At 37.3% G+C, this 13,629-nt stretch overlaps 1 protein-coding gene across 1 annotated transcript in view; it reads left to right on the top strand.

Annotated features, from left to right (window-relative positions):
• Window positions 1-13,629, top strand: part of CSMD1 (CUB and Sushi multiple domains 1) — a 1,117,781-nt gene that overhangs the window by 957,234 nt on the left and 146,918 nt on the right. Inside the window, exons 34-37 of the mRNA XM_039568608.1 lie at window positions 686-889; window positions 2,004-2,128; window positions 2,741-2,837; window positions 9,262-9,366. Coding sequence (XP_039424542.1) covers window positions 686-889; window positions 2,004-2,128; window positions 2,741-2,837; window positions 9,262-9,366 — 531 coding nt within the window. The remainder of the gene's footprint in view (window positions 1-685; window positions 890-2,003; window positions 2,129-2,740; window positions 2,838-9,261; window positions 9,367-13,629) is intronic.

Below are 13,629 nucleotides of genomic sequence, written 5' to 3' on the forward strand. Positions count from 1 at the left end.
TTATTGAGAAGTGTTTATAAATAATGAAGACAAAGGGAAAACTATTCCATGGGCTTCTAATGAATGTTATTATTTTGCTCTTTATATGTTGCTTACAGTCTTTTAACTGTTCTTGAATCACATCAGGTTTATGTATTCCCAGACGTTATTGGTAAAAATAATTGTTGTCAACAGCAAACACTGAAATAGCCTGGAGGGTGTATTTTTATCACTTTATATTCTCCAATATGATAAATAAAATATTTGTAAGATATTATGTTGTCTTTGTATCTGATTAGCTACACCACAATATATTTTTGGCCTTCTAATGAGAAAGTTTGAGTGAGAAGCCAAAGACCCCATATTTATTGAGTGAAGTAGGTGGTAGATATAGGATCCTGTCATTGAAGAAGGCCGCAGAAACACCCACCGATCTTCTCATGTCTAAAGCCATGCATCCAAAGTCAAATGGTCTCCAAGCTGCCATGGCACTTACATAACTGTACACAGTCACAGCCCAAAACCATATTCTAGCTAACAGCCATTAAAGCATTAGTCCATTCTTAGAGAATACAGGAGCAGAGCAAGTAACATGAATTAAGCTGTGTCCTACAAGAAACAATCAACATTTATATTGGTCTGGGGTTTTTTTATTATGACTGTCATTTGTATTCATGACTTTTTTATTTTTTCTCTCTTTATACAGCTGTTCCACGCACAAGTGATACACAGTGTAGCTCAGTTCCAGAACCTAGATATGGAAGGAGAATTGGCTCTGAGTTTTCAGCAGGCTCTGTTGTTCGATTTGAGTGTAGTCCTGGCTATCTGCTACAAGGCTCTAAAGCTATCCGATGTCAGTCTGTACCGAATGCCTTAGCTCAGTGGAATGACACAGTACCAAGCTGTGTAGGTAAGAAATTACATTTAAGTTGTCTGTTACGTCACACGTCTCTGAATTAGGATTCAGGAACTGTTTCAGAAAATAGTATTTAACCCATATATTCACTCTCCTTCGATTAATGTCAGTCATGCCCAATTTAAAAGAGCAGTTTTCCATATCAAGAAATAATTGAGTACCAGCTGGCTCATAGGCAGTATAGTGTTTCATATAATGACTTAGATTATATGAACAAGTGTGATGCACATTTTCTTGAACATTTATTATTTTCATGACATATCTACAGTCTGAAATACAGGACAGAATTAAATTCTCCAGAAGTGTCTTTACCTGTTTTATTACACAGTACTCGTCATGTATTTCTATCACACATAGCATAATGATTTCTTTTTTCAAGCAGAAGCATAATGTACATTGAATAATGATAGCATTGTTAAGTATAACTAATTTTCTTTAGTCTGTCAATAGACCTGCACTGAAATAATGTTTTCCAAAATTTTTTTTGTAAATATTGAAATGTTTACCTTCTCCAAATTTGGATTTGTAGCCAAAAGTCATTGCTATTCCTAGGAATTTACTCTAGAATTAATTAGAGTGTTCTAAAAATAAATGTAGGTATTCTATTTTCTGTGTATTCTGTTTTTTGTGTTTTATTTTGTTCTGTTTCCTTGAACCTTAAAGAAGCAAGTGTGTAACAGTAAAGATATTTAACATACTACACCGCTTTATCGGCTAGATTCAATATTGGAACTGTCTTAGGCTGTGGGTAAATTCACATCATTTCTGTCAGTCATGATTGTATTTAATGTTATGTCTTTGTAGTTTGTTGTTACTCCGAGGTAAGACATGATTAGGCTGTGTTGCTGGGCTGTTCTAGGATGCACACATGAAAAATGAAGTTAATTTCTGAATTGTTTATTCAGGCAGTTTGTATCTTATGCTTGGTATCACTCATATTTTAGATAAGAAGCTTTCTAAGTTCAGACGATTGCTTCTTGTCTATGTGTTTATGCTACAAAACCAAATTATTTTATAATGATCTTGATCTTAGTAAAATTATTACTGCTTCTCTGTTCTTTAAAGAGATTTAAGTTGTGTAATAATTTGTGATAATACTTTCTTTCAGTGCCATGCAGTGGGAATTTTACTGAGCGCAGAGGTACTATTCTTTCACCAGGTTACCCTGAACCTTATGGTAACAGCTTGAATTGTGTGTGGAAAATCATAGTGACTGAGGGATCAGGTATTCAGGCAAGTCTGTATTCTGTCAAGCATGGAATATTAAGTACTTTGTTTGTTTATTTCTCTAGAAATTTCATAAATTAGTAACCCTATAATTGGGGGGCGGAGTACTTGAAACATTAGTGCTTTGGTTTTCTCATTATTGTTCTTTGGTTAGCTTTATTTTATGTTACTTTATTTTCACATGGGGGTACGAATGAGAAATGATTAACAAGGAGTTTTCTGTTTTAATTGTGTAGTTTATTGAAAGCAGGTCCTGATCCATCAATCTGATATGCAAATACCAACTCTTTCTGTCTGCTAGGATATTACGGAGGCCCTTGAGAGTTCTGCAGCTATCTTGATTATCTGCTCACTTACACTTCGAGTAATCATTTAAAATTATGCAACACGTGCAAAATTCTTTTTACTTACTTAGTGCCATATTTTCTAAGAGTTAACACAATTTAAAGAATGAATAATCATGTTTTATTTAGATTTTTTTCACTGAGGTATCTTTTGTTTGGATCTATTATTTTTATTTTCTTTGGTACGTGTTCTCTTTTTATTTTGTTGGTTTTAGAACATTTAAAAGTGTGTATGGCTTGTTGGCCTAAAAAGTTCTGTGGTCCTGTTTTACAGATCCAGGTCATCAGCTTTGCCACTGAACATAATTGGGACTCCCTTGAAATATATGATGGTGGAGATATGACAGCACCACGTCTTGGGAGCTTTTCAGGTTAGGATATGCCATGATTTAAAGATACAATTTTATATATAGATATGTATGTGAGAGAATATGTCTTTATTTGCTCACACATATAGACAAGGACTATGTATTCCATCATTTCTGATACCATTATGAAATGTTCTTGGTTTTGGGAGGAGACTTCAGGTGGTGTAAACATGTCAATATTCAAATTCAAAGAGATTTTCAGAAGAAAATATGACACTAAAATGTTTAACTTTTATTAGTGGAATTTAGTTGAGAATACTTTCCAAAAAATCCTTTCTTTTATCTTTCCTACCCCTCCCATGGAGGAGATACAGCGATATAAATTGGTACTGACATTCAAGGAGCTTCCTTTTATAGCTTTGACTTAACTTATCCTTATTAGCCTCCCTTTCTCATGAAAAAGATGAAGCATTCAATATTCATCCAAACTCACCCGACCTCACAGAACAAACCAAATTAATACAACTGGGATATAACAAAAACAGATAATTAGTTTTTTAAAATGTACATCAAGCACATACACTTTTTCTCCTTTTATATGAGACAATTTTTTATAGAAAAAGTGTGTTCTGCAAACCAAACCAAGAGAAAGGGATGAAGTCATGAATAATTACCCAGACTCATGATTACTGATCTGATTCTGGTGTAGCTAAAGCAGGTGGATTTTTGCCTCTCTGATGATTTCACAGACTTTAAAAGTATAGATGTATATTGGATTAGTAAGGAAATAAAAAATGAACTGAAAAACTTATTGATGGACACAGTGCCATAAGGTGTGGCATATCCCTTTGGTCAGTTAGGGTCAGCTGTCCTGGCCGTGTCCCCTCCCAGATTTTTGGCTACCCCCAGCCTCCTCACTAGTGAGATAGTGTGAGAAGGCCATGATGCTGTGTAAGTGCTGCTCAGCAATACCTGAAACAACCCTGTGTTATCAATATGGTTTTGGTCACAAAACCAAAACACAGCACCATGCCAGCTACAGGGATTAACTCTATCCCAGCCAGACCAAGAGATTATAACATTTTATATTAAATGCTAATAACAAGGCTGTATGTTAAATTGGCAATAAGGAAAATTAAACTATGAAAATTAATCAACTTTTGGAAGTGAATTATGTGGCATATATATTGGATCCATTGGATAAAGAACAGATGAAATGATGCATTTAACAATATTCTATTCAACAATACTAAAGACTCAAAACATTTCCTTATTCCAAAAAATAAATGTGTCATTTTGCTTTAGCTTAAAAGCCTTCCTGCTTTCCAGGGAAACTGAAAAAAAAATTTTATATTAGAAATATTTAATTGGAGATAAACTAGTGTGGATTTATTGTGGATTTGTCTCGTGTATAATGAACATCAGACCTAAAATGAATAATTATTTTCTGCATGGGAAAGAATATGTAAAAAGGACATGAAATTTTCTGTTCTCAAAATGGAACCAATAATGTGACATTGAAACTGAATTCCAGGCATGATTTCATAAGTGGTAAAATTTCTCTTTTACTAAATTATGTATGAAACCATTGTCTTCTGATTCACTCTCTGTGGATTCCTCTGTCTTCTAAATATACATTCAAGAGGTAAAAGTCTACAATTACTAAGAACTGACTAAACTGTGCTAACTATGTCACAGAGTTGACTTGGAAAGGTGAATTCACTGAGTCTGTTTGGTTTTGGCGAGTCTGTTTCTTTTTGGCGATTCTGTAACTACTTCCAAAATTCCTGGATGACTGAGATTACCTGTTTGAGCTCATTGTGTGCTCAGTGCAGCCCTCTTTATATAGCATTAGCTGCATGATGTGTAAAGCAGATCATTCCTTTGAACACATACACGCATATATATGTGTTTATAGAGAGAGAATAAAAATACAGTAGTCATTGAGGTTGACATCTAGAGAATCTACTCTTATGATGGGAGATAAATTTAGAAAGAAATTAGGTAAGAATGTGATCCATGCTCTATGTTTGTGCTAATCCAAGAAATGCTAAAAATGACCATTGATCTCCATTCTTGGTCTGGAAATTTCTTAGATAGGCACAAAGACTATCACACATTCACTGTAGTGTTCCCCTCTAGAATGAGATACCTTACTCTTTGTTGCCATTGCTGATAGTTGAAAGGGACACAATCTTCTGTAACAATACTGTAATGGAACATTTAAGTAGAAAACCTGTCAGTCCTCATTCCTTTTTAAGGCTTTAGGGGAGGCATGCATGCATTTACTGCCTTCTAGGAGAATTGCCAATTTTCCAGACTACAGATTCTTAATCAAAAGTTTAAGGAGTCTGTAAGACTCCAGTAGACTAACATGGTATCTGTCTACATGAGCATTAGACATTTACCATGGAGATATCTACACTTAAGCTATCATCAATGATACCTGCTCCTGCCCTCTGAGTACCATTTCTGTCTATTGACAGTAAAGGAAGTCCCAAACAATTAGGACACTACGTCTGGTTACCACCTGAAACATATCTTCCATGCTTCATATACCTAATCCCAGGAAAGGCAGAGGTTAGCAAGTGAACAATAGAATTCCAGTTAGATCATAGAATCACAAAATCATAGAACAATCCAGGCTGGAAAGGACCTCACAAGATCAGTAGTTCAACCTTTTGTAAGAAGGGGAACCTAGATGATATTGTCCAGCACTGTCCAGCTGCATCTGCAAAACTTCTAGTGATGGTGACTCTACCATGTCCCTTGGGTGGTTGCCGCAGGGCATGGTTGTTCCCACTGTAAAAATACTCTTTCTAATGTTAAGATGAAACATTCCCCAGTGCATCTTGGACCTCTTGCCCCTTGTCTTCTCCTTGCGGCTCCCATTGAAGTGAGGAGCCCTTTAAATACTGGAATACTGTGATGAGGTCCCCTGTGAGCCTTCTCTTCTACAGAAAGAAGAGACCTAACTTCTTCAGTCTTTTCTCACAGGGTAGATTCTCCACCCTTTGATCGTCTTCATGCTCCTCCTTTGGACCCTCTCCAGTGTGTCCTTGTCTTTCTTGCATTGCGGGGACCAGAATGGGGCACAATACTCCACATATGGCCTGACAGGTGCTGAGAAGAGCGACATGATCATTTCTCTATCTCTTCTAGTAATGCCCCTCTGGATGCAGCTCAGGAACCTATTTGCCTTCTTTGCTGCAGCAGTGCACTGCTGACTCATGTTCAGCGTGTCCACTGCAACAGTACCAGGTCCTTTCAGCAAGGTTGCTCCCCAGTCACACAAATCCTAGCCTGTAGCAGGCTCTTTTGCTTATTTTAACACACACACAGGGCTTTGCACTTGTCTCTGTAAAAGTTCATACTGTTTTTGCTAGTCTACTCTTTCAGTCTCTCCAGGTCGCTCTTGACATGTCGGCCCCTCCACTCAGTTTAGTGTCACCAGCAAACTTGGCAAGGGTGCTTTCAATCACACTACCCAAATAATTTCTGAACATGTTGAAGCAGTGTGGGGACCAGTGTCAGTCACTGGGGGTTCCATTTGTGACAAATAGCCAGCCTGAATGATGTCATTGAACATGGCAGTCATGAGAATTAAAAACCAGCCTCATTTATTTCCCACAGTACAATAGGATCTAACTTTTCCTCTTATTGAATACACCCTTTAAGGAAGTAAAAGACTGGTGTTAAATGTTACCAGATCCTACAAAGGAACATAACTGCCAGGTCAGTTTTGTTCATTAAAGAGTATAATAGTCATTATGAGCCAACATCCTCATTCTTACAGGACACCTTAAACATCCTGAAATGTATTTCGAATTCTGTATGGATACTGTTGAGGAGAACAGTTGGTGCCAGTAGCTGTGTGAGCAGCTGCAGTTCAAGCTGCTCATGGAGCTCTGGCTGGTACAGCCTGAGGCAAGAGGCCTTGAACTGCCAACACCTTGCACAACAAAGGGCCCAGGGACCTGTGGCTCAGGTTGGTGAGAGGACACTCAGAGACACAAAGAGGAGCTGAGGACTTGGGAGGAAGAGACTTTTGTGAGTGGTGAGACTATGAAGGTAGTATAAAAGCCCAGCAATTTCTTAGTTGGGATTCTCCTTGGAAGCACCAGCTTGAGTGGTTTCGGTGTAACTGCACTGTGAATAAATGGCTTTATGGAACGAGATATCCAAGACTGCTGCAGGAATAGGTGTGGAAACCTGGTCTGACTGTGCGAGTGGAGTGTGCAGGGAGTGAGACAGGGACCCACTGGATCACTGGAGCCGGCCGTTGTTGTTACGATCCGGTTTAAACTCAGAAAAGCAAAGAAGTCTCTGTGCATAAACTGGAAAGAACTTAGAAGGTTCAAAATATTCCCAGAAACGAGATTAAAACCAAATGAGGTTAGATGTTGATGCCAAAAAATGGATGTATTTTATTTAATAGCAAAAGAGGCAAAGAGAAGGGAAGAGAAAAGAAAGAGAGAAAGAAATGGAAAAAAGAAGTGTGTATGGGGGGTGGGGGAGGACAGGGATAGGTGACAGGGGTTAGATGGAAGCATATCACCCATCCGAGGGTCCCAACGATGTCTCGTTGCTCTCCTCCATCTGGTCTGCTGGTGGTGAGGGTCCCCTGTCGCCACTGTGGCCATGCCACCACACGCCACCAAACACCAGAGAGTACAGAATCCCGTGGATTAATATACGCTTTGGGCCAGGTGGGAACGCCCACGTGTCTCTCTTGCAGGGGCTGGCTTGACACACTGTCCCTTGCAACACTGAGGGTCTGTTGCACCATCTCTGGTGCTCTGGTGCAGGGTCTGGGGACCCCTTTGAGCGGGGCCCCTGTGATGGGCCATGTCACCCCTTCTGCTGTGGATAAGCTTCCCCCACAGTGAGGACCCCTCAGCTGGGCTCTGCACAGTGGAGGATGGGCAGTCACTGTGCCTCTGACCAGAGGCATTTCCAACACACACCCAAAGCCTCTCCTCCCCCTCCCCTTTGGTGGAGGGTCTGTGTGAGCCTGGCAGCTGATAGCCCTGGGGCTGTGGTCCTCATCTTGGAGGTGTTAAACCTGTGCTTTGTGACTGTCCCCAGCCCTGAGTTGTTACTTTATCTTATCTTCATCAGCAAGCAGTGTAAGGCCTCAGTCAGGGCCCCATTCAGGGTGCAGTAGTTTTCTCTGCAGCTTTTGTAATACAGTTTTAGAAGTCCTTTAAGAAAATGTTTAAGTCATAAATCATAATATTTCAGTCTCTGACAGCTGTGAAGGGGCTTAGGTCCCTGCAGGGAAAGTCTCTGGTGGTGGGAGTGTGACCACCCTGTCTGGATGGTCAGACTGGGAGATTTCCTTAACAGATACTATGAAAAGTCCTTCTTCCTGGAAGATGCTTCACTGTTTTCTGTACACCAGTACATCACACAGTATGTGTGTGAGTGCTCTGTACTGTCTGAATTTCAATACTTAGAGTTTCCATGTCAGACAGTAAACACCTTCCATAAGGGCCAGCTTGTCATCTTTCAGCTCCTCTGTTCATATTAAGATTTTATTTAATTCAGTTTTAGATTAAAAGCATTTACCAGTTCCTAGTTTAGATTGTAGACTTAGGAAGATAATTCTTTTCAGCATTTCTTTTTAAGCCCAAGTTTCAGGCTCATAGCTAGGCTGCTCACAGTTACTATAGAAACAGAAAATGCCCCACAGGAAATGAGAATATTTCTCATGCATCCACCATTGAAGTTCATTAGCTACTTGATACTGTCTTTGAGGGTAATCATAGAAAATGATGTAATTTTTTAGCCTCAGTAGATCTTCCAGCTTTAGACAGTAGAATATGAGTTACATGGTATCATGTGGTAATAAAATCAGTGTTTGTCAGACTTAGTAATTCCAGTGGCAAAGAATGTATCCAGGGTTAGTGATAAGCTTGTTGTGTAGCACACACAGTTTTATTATAAATATTTGAATTAGGAAAAGCTAATGTCTTTTTTTAAAAAATGTATTGTACCTGCTTCTTCATTTTCTGTCATATCCTCTGAATTAGCATAAGTGGTTGAAATATTATTTTGGAAAGAAGATGTGGAGTACACAGAAAAAATCTGGACTGCTTTGTTCTGTACTGCTGGTTTTACAGAAATGTGGGGAAACAGGCAAATGGCAGTTGAGCTTATTCTCGTAATCAAATCCTTTATTTATGTGATTTTTTTTTCTTTTCTGTTTACATCTCTTTTTTTTCTGTCCAAGTCAATAAGGTTTCCTCTAAATATGACGGGATCTTGTTTGATTGTACTTGCATAGCCTCTTATTGTTATGACTAGTAATCAAACTTTCTTGCAACTTAGGAGAAATCAAGGGAGAGCACAGCAGAATGTTTGAGATTCCCATGTATGTAATGAGAGGAAAATAAGCCTGTCTGATTCAGTCCTGATTATGTTTTTTCAATATAAAACTCTGATCAGCATGCTATAGTTTATTCCATAACTTTTATTTTTCCAGGTACAACTGTGCCAGCATTGCTAAATAGCACCTCCAATCAACTTTACCTTCATTTTCACTCTGACATTAGTGTGGCAGCAGCTGGTTTTCACCTGGAATACAAAAGTAAGATTCCTTGTTTTTTGAAACTTACCCAGAAAAAGTATGTACATAGAAAGGGAAACAGATATTTTACATTATTCTTTTTGCTTGATTGCTGTTTTTTTTTTTCTTTCCTGACTACCAAGCCCTGTACAAGTGGTATCTATTAAACTGAAATTTTAAATGAAGTGACATTTGAAATTGCTGGAAAGCAGCTTTCACAAATTAGCAACATCTAACAAATCAACCTGGCAATTCATGATAGCATTTTTAAAATGTGGGGTTTAATATTGGTGTGGAATTTCTTAATTTATTTCAGCTTAGTTCTGAAATTTAGTTGACAAAAAAAAAAAGTAAGAGTTAATTTCCCTGCTTGGAAATAGATAAAACCAGAGAAGATAACATATTTTTTTCCTGTTTATATGTGCATGTATTTATGCCTTGCAGTTGTTTCCTTCAAATTATTTTCTCTCAACTAATTTCTGTAATTGCAAAATCCAACATTTTAATCCCAGAGCTACAAGAAAACACAGCAGTCATCTTGGTAAATCACTGGTGGTAATCTAAGAATTTTCATGGCAAAATCTGCTGTATATCAACTTTTTATATGTTTTATGAGAAACTTCATTATAAAATACAGAGGTGTGGATTATAAACATAGTGGATTACCTCACATAATCATATTTAATTCAAATGTATTTGTATTATTACATCTCTCCAAAACTTAAAATACAATAGAATAGTAAATTTGGTACATGTGCTTGCATTGCACATGATTTTAACTGGAAATAGATATTGCTAAGAATAATCTAGTATTTTAAAAGTAATATGATGAGTTGACAGTCTGATGAGTGCTTTGATGAAGGTCACAAAGTAAATCCTTATAACTTTTGAATATGAGCATGCTCTCTTTTTTCAAAGGCCATTCAAGAATTTTCTTGACAATGGAGTTAGCTTTTCTATTTCATGGAGTTCATAATTAAAGTCTAAAAATGGTAATGTTGTTTTTAATATTTTAAAGAAGTACACATAAGCAAATAAACATGGATGATTTTTAATAAGTCCTATTTCAGATTGAGATAAAAAATTATAAAGAAAATATAAAGCTGCACAGAATTTTGAAAGACTAGATTATCAGCTCATAATATTAATCTGACTATAGGCACAAGACAGTCCTGTGTTTTCCTTTAATTCCCTGTACAGTTCAAGTATTTATATGCAAGTATGTTTTAGGGGTTATTTTAATACAATCATTCTAATGGCGATGTAGAATGAAAATATGAACATTACTTCTGCAGGATTTTTTTTTAGAATCTACTATTTTGACAAAGTTCTCTTTCTTTTTTCATCTGGGGACTCCTCCTCCACAGTTGGCCAACTTGTTTTCCTCCTCCAGCCTTTCTCTTTTACCTATAGTGAAGGTATAATTCCATATGAAGAGTGAAGAAGTACACATTTATTCTAGAAAGTCACACAATGAACATTTTAAATTTTTTGTCTTTTACTGTATCAGTTTTATTATCCCTGTGACTCCTGAAAAAAACCCTGTTCTGTTAACAAGTAAAATCACTTAGATTTATACTTTTGCTTGTCTCCTAATATCCAGTTTCAAAACTGTGCTCTGTTAAAGTGTCTATTGAACTTCAGTGGTGCTAATATTTCAAGGCCAGTGTTAGAAGTGCACCTCAGGACAGGTCAAGGTAGCAATGTTGAGCATTCAGAGCTCAGTTAGCTATTCTGTTAGTCTGGCAGGAAAGAAAAAATTTGTTTCTTATGTGGCTATATGGTCTCTGCAGGGGTAGTAGTAGGAGTACAGTATATCTCTCTGTGTGATCGAATACAGAAACTGAGCAAGTTCCCACAGCAAGAATTTAAAGGTTTATATTGAGCAGTCACCTTTTCAGATCAAGAAAAAAACAGAGAAAGAAATACTTTTCTGTGCAGATATTACTAGTATTTGATTATGAATTCCGAAGTCTCTGATCATTTGGTCACCTAATGTCTGAAGCAGCATCTGAAAAATAAATACCTTTTGTTCAGAAGTCAATCTAAAATTTGGAATAAAATGTCATTTTGCTAAGGGGTTGTCTTCATAAAAAACCACAAAGATATTCAACATGCAATGCTATGTTAGCACATCAGAAACTTTTGATAAATGCAAAAGAAAAGAAAGGAGAACTAGATTAATAGTCACGGAATCATAGAATATGCTGAGTTGTAAGGGACCCATCAGGATCATTGAATCCAACTCCAGGCCCTGTGCACCTGCATTGCTTGTTTTTCCCTTGATTATTTCTAGATAAAATGCTTTGCAGATGTAACTTTCAGGTGTAATATCAGAGGGTTCCGTTCAATTCTTTCGTCTTCTCACTGAAATTTGAATGTCTGAATATTCGTAGTGGGGATCTTCAATATATGCTTTTAAGGCTACTTTATTTAATAAGATGAACTAAGCAGCTCTAACAGGATTTGTATCAGCATTCTAATTACCAGGAAAAATGGTCAATCATTCTGGGTCAGTTTGTATTCAAACATTTTGTAAAAAGTAGTAGAACACTAAGATCAAATGTATAAAGAACATACCACTGTTGTGAGCCCAAAGACTCAGGATTAATGTGTGCATCAAAGGGGAAAGCAGGACTTGGATCCTGTTTGGATGTATATGGGATGTACCCAACTGATCATGATATTTAATGGTTTTCAGTTCTTGTTCAAAAAAATTTTAAAAACTAGCAAGTCCTCAGAGAACTAAAATTGATGGGCACACTTTTTATTTCATTTCCAAGTAGGTAATTTTTTTCCTACTATTTTTTATAGAAATTTGTTAGGTTTTCTGTGGCCCTGATTAAAATTTAATAATGGCTTTATTGGAAGTAATTTATAGTTGTGCTAATTTTAGTATTTGAGTAATGCTTCTATAAATCAAAATGTCCTTTTGTATATTTCCTGCTCTTTTATGGAATGGGAATGTATTTGTTTATGAAGGGATTTTTTTGAGTAATCAATTGCTGCCAGTCAAAACTAACAATAAAAATCCACAGTTGTTCTGATTTTTCATCAGATTTCTAGGAAACCCAGAGAGATTGTGGCATATTCTTATTTTACAAAACAAAACCCCAAAATAATAAAATTCATGGCTACCTACATGTATACAGCCATAGAGTTCTTTTCTCCTGCTACATGTATATCATTCCCAGTTAGCATTAACTGAAATTATACCTACTCATCAGAGGACACTGGAACTTTTAATAACGTTTTAGATATAAGTATTCAGGAAAAGCAAAAGCTATCTGCCTTTGAAATTGTGAAAGCTGTACTAATTTTCATAAGGCAAAAATTTTTCAAATCCTCTTTTCATATTTCACCTTGTATTGGATCTTTTTTTTTCCTTTCTTGTAATTGGGAACCAGATTTATTGTTTGGTCCTAAAACATTTAAAACATTTCAAGAGAATTACTTAAGTAAATGAGCTTTGTTTTAAATCTTTGGGGGATGAATTGGATGGGACTCTGAGCAACCTGGTCTAGTGAAGTGTCCCTGCCCATGGCAATGGGGTTGGAACTAGATGATTGATCTTTAAGATCCCTTCCAAACTGAAACATTCTATGATTCTATGAAAGTATTACTTGAGTAGGAAGCATAGAGAAAGTTGCTGTGTACTCATTGTTCCTGGAGAAACAAGAATGATAAATTGTTAGAACAAAGAACACTAAAACCTTTCCTAAGCAAACACCCAGTAAGTGAGTGTTAGCCCTGAAACAGTTAATTTCTTAAATATAAAGTGACCACTTTAGTTTATATATTGTGGTGCCCAAAACTGCACACAGTACTCAAGGTGAGGCCATACCAGTGCAGAGCAGAGCAGGACAATCAACTCCTAAAAACGACATTAAGCCATTAAAAAGTTTCCAAAGGAAGGCCATGAGGATGGTGAAAGGCCTTGAGGGGAAGCCATATGAGGAGCAGCTGAGGTCCCTTGGTCTGTTCAGCCTGGAGAAGAGGAGACTGAGGAGAGACCTCATTGCAGTTACAGCTTCCTCATGAGGGGAAGAGGAGGGACAGGCTCTGATCTCTCAGGTGACCAGTGACATAATCCAAGGAAATGGCCTGAAGTTGTGTGAGGGGAGATTTAGATTGGATATTAGGAAAAGGTTTTTCACCCAGAGGGTGTTTGGGCACTGAACAGGTTCCCCAAGAAAGTGGTCACGGCACCAAGCCTGACGGAGTTCAAAAAGTGTTTGGAGGATTCTCTCAGGCATGTGATGGGACTCTTGGGGTGTCCTGTGC

The sequence above is a fragment of the Corvus cornix genome, chromosome 3, assembly GCF_000738735.6.
Source record: "Corvus cornix cornix isolate S_Up_H32 chromosome 3, ASM73873v5, whole genome shotgun sequence".
NCBI classification, from domain to species: Eukaryota; Metazoa; Chordata; class Aves; order Passeriformes; family Corvidae; genus Corvus; species Corvus cornix.